General features: G+C 59.4%; 1 protein-coding gene across 1 annotated transcript in view; it reads right to left on the reverse strand.

Annotated features, from left to right (window-relative positions):
• Nucleotides 1-5716, reverse strand: part of MICALL1 (MICAL like 1) — a 34839-nt gene extending 29123 nt beyond the window's left edge. Inside the window, exon 1 of the mRNA XM_030815579.1 lies at nucleotides 5269-5716. Coding sequence (XP_030671439.1) covers nucleotides 5269-5414 — 146 coding nt within the window. The 5' untranslated portion in view covers nucleotides 5415-5716. The remainder of the gene's footprint in view (nucleotides 1-5268) is intronic.
• Nucleotides 5717-6148: the final 432 nt, after the last annotated feature.

Genomic DNA, 6148 nt, shown 5'->3' on the forward strand with positions numbered 1-6148 from the left:
GCAGGGTTGCTGGGGCGGGGGTCTGTGGATTACTAAGGGGGAAACTGAGGCAGCAAACATTTGCTGCTAGAGCTGGAGCTGCCAGGGCAGGGCAGGGCATGAGTTCACGGGCCCTGGAGGCATCCAAGCAGAGGCTGGGAAATCACTGGGAAGGGGTGGAGCTCAAGCCCAGGCTTTCAAGCTTAAGATCTTTTCCCTCTCTCCAGGAAGCCACCTCTGGAGTCCGTGGCAAAGACACAACTAAGACCTGCATGTGACCTCACCCAGGGCACGGTGCTGGGCTCCTCTGTCTCATTTACTTTCTTTTCATAGCAACTCTGGCAGAATTTATCTCATTTTATAGATGAGGACACTGAGACCTGGAGAAAGGAAGCCACCAGCCCTGGGAATCCACATGTCTGGCCCTTCCACTGCTCACAGGCCCCTGCAGAATAACTCGGAGAAGCCACACCAACTTGCTGAATCCCAACCCAGTCCAGCCTGCAGATGAAAGTTTTTCTTAATGGAGCCGCGAATAGAAGAACAAGTTTGAACCAGAGTGGAAATGTACATACTCCGGAGCTGCTGGCACCGAACAGCTGGTTGGCCCCACTGGGCCACTCCTGGGGCAGCTTCCATTGGAGAAGCAGTGAGGGATTTTCTAGTTTCTAAACTGGGACAGGTGAGAGGTGGCAGGGCCTGCCTGGGGGCCCCAGCACGGGACAGCTGGCTGGCCTGCAGGCTTTATTTATCCCCCTCCTCCCTCCCCACTCCAGGCCGCTGAAACCAGCAGAGGCAGCTCAGTCTTCCCGCCGGGCAGCCTCCCGGGTGCACCCGCATGCAGCCTTGCCCTTCTATGGCTGAAAACTGCAGCCCTGACTGCCGGAGATGGGTGGGCAGAGGCAAGAGCAGGCCACGCCGCCTCTGAGGGCTGAATTCCCATGTGACCATGGGGTTGGGGGGATCAGCAGTCATTCCTGCATTCATTGTCCCATCTGCAAATCAGGAAAAGCACTAGTACCACCTCCTAAGCTGGTGGAGTCCCAGCTTGGTAAAGGGCAGGCCTCACAGATATGAGGGAGCCGGGTAAGCACAGCCCCCTCCTTCTGCCCCCAACACTTTTCCAGGCAGGGGCCAGGGACTGTGAACCCTGAGCAGGAAAGAGTTGCTTGAGGACCCTGGAAGGGGTCTGGTGCCCCAGGGCTGGGTGGACAGGGAGAGGGAAGGTGGCTATGTCTGGGCACCAGCTCCCTTTTTGCCACTCTGACCAGGCCACTTCCTTCTCCCCTGGGCTGCCTCCCTAGCTCCCCTTTTCTGCCACTGCCTCAGAGTGCGACCTTAGCAAGGTGTTTCGCCTCTCGAAACCTCCATCTCCCGGTCCGGTTCATGACATGCGACAGGGGGAGGAAAACACCACGGTACCCAGCCCCCAACAGAGGCTTTTTCCGAGACCAAATGAGACAAAAGCAAGTTGTCTCAGCCATTTATTTCGGTCACCCCAGAAGTGTTCCTAGAAGGCTGGGGTCACATTCTAGCTACTCTGTGCCCCCAACTCCCTACACAGTTCCCCAAATTTCGAAGATGCTCCGTAAATGTTTGTTGAATGAATCAATGCTGAAAACAGTGTGAAAACTGTAAAAAACCTTCAGGATCCTGCAGGTTTTCTTCCAACTTCTTCCACCCCCATCTCTGTCCCTAATTAACATCTGTGTTTTGGTAACACGTATATTTTCTGAGAGTCTTCAGAGGCCTGCGGAGTTCTACTTGGCTCTGGAGAAGATGAAGGACACAGAAATGAAACCCACATGGTCCACGCCCTCAAAGGAGCTTAAGCCATGTCTGGATTTCGGGTGGTGCGGAGGGATGGCCCAGCCCCGACAACCCTCATCCCAGCAGAGCCGTGTGCCAACACTGGGTTCACCCAGGCAGGGCCCACAGCCCCAGAAGCCTGAACCACTTTAGGAGATGATTCTTGCCCTCACCCTAGGCCACCCCTACTCTCACGGAGATCCTCCCAACCCACCACTGAGGACTTCCCTACACATTATGTGGGACCTGGGCCTCAGCTTCTCTCCTGTGCAATGGGCTGGCAATATTGCAAATGAATGCCTGGATATGATTCTGGATCTCAGAAGGGGAGCCACCCTCCCCTGCACACTTTTTCCAGCCACATCCCTCCCTTGCTTAAAACCTACTTGGGTCGGCCAGGTATGGTGGCTTACGCCTGTAATCCCAGCACTTTGGGAGGCCGAGGCAGGCGGATCACCTGAGGTCAGGAGTTCGAGACCAGCCTGGCCAACATGGTGAAATCCCATCTGTACTAAAAACTACAAAAATTAGCCAGGCATGGTGGTGCGTGCCTGTAATCCCAGCTGCTTGGGAGGCTGAGGCAGGAGAATCACTTGAACCCGGGAGGCAGAGGTTGTGGTGAGCCGAGATCGCGCTACTGCACTCCAGCCTGGGTGACAGGCCTCCATCTCAAAAAAACAAAAACAAAAACAAAAAAAACCTGCATGGTTCCCTGAGGCCCCATCCACGCTCCTTAGCCAGCAAAAGCAGCTGTCAGCCATCTGTCCCAACTGCATCTCCCAACTCGCTGCCTTGTGCTCCCCACTCAGCTACACGGCCTCCAGCTTTGCACATACCTCCTGCCCCTCGCCTTTGCTCAGACGGGGTCCTATGCCAGAACGTCCACCCGGCAGCCCTCACCTGGCTCCTGCCATCTCCTTGAAGACTATATTCTCCCTAGGAGGTCTCCCACCCCCAGCCCTCTGATAGGGTACATGGAATTGCCATAATCGTTTATACACGTTTCCCCTACAGGTGTGGGAGAGCGTGTAGGGTTGTCTGTTTTGTTGATTGGTACTTCCATTACCAGGCACAGTGTCCAGCATAGAGCAATATGACTCTACAAATACTGGTTGAATAAATGAAGAAATCAAACATTGTTATTGGGCCAGTCATGGTGGCTCATGCCTGTAATCCCAGCATTTGGGGAGGCTGCGGTAAGCAGATTACTTGAGCTCAAGAGTTCAAGACCAGCCTGGGAAACATGGCGAAAACCTATCTCTACAAATACAAAAAAATTAGACAGGCGTGGTGGCGTGTGCCTGTGGTCTCAGCTACTCGGGAGGTTGAGGTGGGAGGATCGCTTGAGCCCAGGAGGTGGGGGCTGCAGTGAGCCATGATTGTGCCACTGCACTCCAGCCTGGGTGACAGAGTGAGATCCCGTCTCAAAAAAATAAAAAACATTGGCCGGGCGCGGTGGCTCATGCTTATAATCCCAGCACTTTGGGAGGCCGAGGCGGGCGGATCACGAGGTCAGGAGATCGAGATCACGGTGAAACCCCGTCTCTACTAAAAATACAAAAAAAAAAAAAAAATTAGCCGGGCGTGGTGGCAGGCGCCTGTAGTCCCAGCTACTGGGAGAGGCTGAGGCAGGAGAATGGCGTGAACCCGGGAGGCGGAGCTTGCAGTGAGCCGAGATCGCGCCACTGCACTCCAGCCTGGGTGACAGAGCGAGACTCTGTCTCAAAAAAAAATAATAAATAAATAAATAATAAAAAATATTTAAAAAAGTAACATTAGTTACAGTAACTAATGTTAACTGTATGCTTGTTATCTCATGCAGTCCTCACATTTCTGTGAGCTGTGTCACATTATCAATCCCACCTCACAGATGAGGACACTGATGCCTGGAGAGAGCCCATGAGGACCCAAGGCCGTGCACCTAAGACATGGAGAAGCCAAACACAAACCAGGTGGCCTTTATTTACTTTGATGCTGACAGGCTCAGTCCCAACAAATGGCTTCACTTCACACCCAAGTCCCCTCCCACACTGGGTTTGTCTCTGCTTCCTGCCTCACTCCTGCCTCTCAGACAAAACAGAAGACCCCTTGGGCCCTCCCTTCCAATGCCCAGGTCCAACCCTGGTGCCCTTTTCCTCCATCCTTCTACCCCCTGCTCTTGGGCAACCAGGTATCAACCTTGTGCTTCCATTAGTACGGGTGTCACATGCCCCACAGCGGGCAGGGGCCCACCTACATGACCACCTCATCTTGTTCCCTTCTGTATCCACAGCCCCCAAACCCTCTCCTCCAGGGCCCAAGCCATCACCCACAGACACGGTACAGCAGGGTACATACAGGTAAACCAGGTGCACCTGCACCATGGAATCCTGAGGCAATCCCTTAGAAGCCCTCCCACATGCTGCCCTTGGACAGTGCAAATCTGGAGGTGGAACAGGCACAGAAAGCCTCCATCTGCCAGGCTGGGGGAGCCCTGGCAAGGGGGCTGCATGCAAACGGGGTAGGGACCAGAACTCTCCTCCCTGATTCACAGGTGAGACCTGAAGTGCAAGGAATGGCACCAGATAAACTCACCCAGTGTTTTAGGAATGAAGGGACGAAAGGAGGAGAGGTTCCAGGGCTCAAGGCAGAGAGAGCAAAGACAGAGGCTCCAAGTCAACTGTTCTGGGGAGTCTGAATGCATTTTCCCATGAGAACCTCATTGGGCAGCTCTGGGCAGGAAGGGGCCATTTCACAACCTGCAGCAGCCGGTTGGTGTCTGTCAATCGGATCCTAGGAGTCTTCCCAACATCGCCCGCCTGTGACTCCTCTAGCGCGCCCCACCTGCGTGCCCCATTGAGGAGGGCAGCAGGGCCATCGAGCACACACCCGGGAGGCAGGGCTGCGTCCTAACTGGGGGGGCGTGGGGAAAGCACAGGGTCTGTACATCCATTCATCCAACACCTGTTAGCCGAGGTCTCCTCTGTGCCGGGAACTGTGCTACTGTCTGGAGACAAGCTCCTATTTGGGGGTCAGAGAAGTGGGGGTTCACCTGCACACCCGGAGCAAGGGGCCAGCCCGAGTGGGAAGCCTCGGGGGAGAGGGGAGGCCCGGCGCGCCCGTGGAGAGGAGTTTAGGGTAGGAGAGGCCCAGGGCCCCCAAAGAGGGCTCAACACCCCTCCAAAGAGGTCAAGGGCTTAGGGGTTCAGCGATCCTCGGCGGCAATCAGCGCTCTGTGGGCGGGGCCCGTGTCCCTCGCGGAGGGACCAGCCTCGGGGGACAGTTCGGGGTCCCACGGGCGGGGTCAGGGCGGCCGGGCGGGGGAGGGGCGCCCTGGGCCGAGGTCTCAGGGACCCGCCCGGCGTCTGGGGCCGTCGGGGGGGTCGGCGTCTCCGTGTCCGGGGGCGGCGCCTGTCACCGCCCGGGCTTCGTGTCACTGAGGGGGGCGGCGGTCGCGGCCCTGGCCCGCCCCGCGCCGCCCGCCCGGGGCCCCGCACTCACAGCAAGTCGGGCCGGTGCCGGTGCAGGATGGCGCAGAAGGCCAGGCCGTCCCGGAAGGAGCTGCTCAGGTCGCGGATCTCCACGCCGCGGTAGCCCTCGCACTGGCGGCGGCACCAGGCCAGCAGCGCGCCCCGCGGCCCAGCCATGACCCCGCGGCCCGCCCGGCACCGGCTCCGGCTTCGGGGCCCCGGCTTGGCCGGGACGGCGGCCGCCGCGCGGGCCCGGTTTCCGGCTGCGGCTGCGGCTCCGAGCTCGGGCGCCGACCGGCAGGGCGCGGGGAGGGGCGGAGGCGGGGCCGCGGTGTCCTCGCTCGGGCGCCCCGCGGCCCTGCCCCAACCTGCCCGAGCAGCGCCGCCGCGTGGCCCGGCCCGGCCGGCCGCCGCCTACTCCGCGCTGCCGGCTCGCCTCATTGTGGGCCGGCCGTGGGCGCGGGCGTCCCGCCGCCTCCGTCCGCGCCCGAGGCGCGCCCCACCCAGCAGCGGCTCCGCCCCCAGTGCGGAGCCCACCCCTACCAAGACGGGCCGGCGCCCCATCGCCCGCCCCTCGACGGCCCACCCCGCTGCTCCACTGGGTGCCCGCGAAGCCCCAGCACCCGCCGCAAGCGGGCCCCTCCCCACGATGACTTCACCGCCGCGGCCGCCGCCGCGTCGCCCACCGGGAGCCCTCCACCCTTTGGAGGCGGGACACCTCGTGCTCCCGTCCGGCCTCCTTCCCGCTCCTAATGACCGCAAATCCCCCCTTCCATCCCTAGCTTGAAACTTTGGGGGGGGCAGTTCCCCTGCAGACCCCAGAGCATCCCCCTATGGCCACCAGCTTCCCTCACCCCGGCTCCCCACCCTAAAGCACCGCTGAGCTGGAAGTTCTCATGTCCACCATCCCC

The sequence above is a fragment of the Nomascus leucogenys genome, chromosome 7b (assembly GCF_006542625.1).
Source record: "Nomascus leucogenys isolate Asia chromosome 7b, Asia_NLE_v1, whole genome shotgun sequence".
NCBI lineage: Eukaryota > Metazoa > Chordata > Mammalia > Primates > Hylobatidae > Nomascus > Nomascus leucogenys.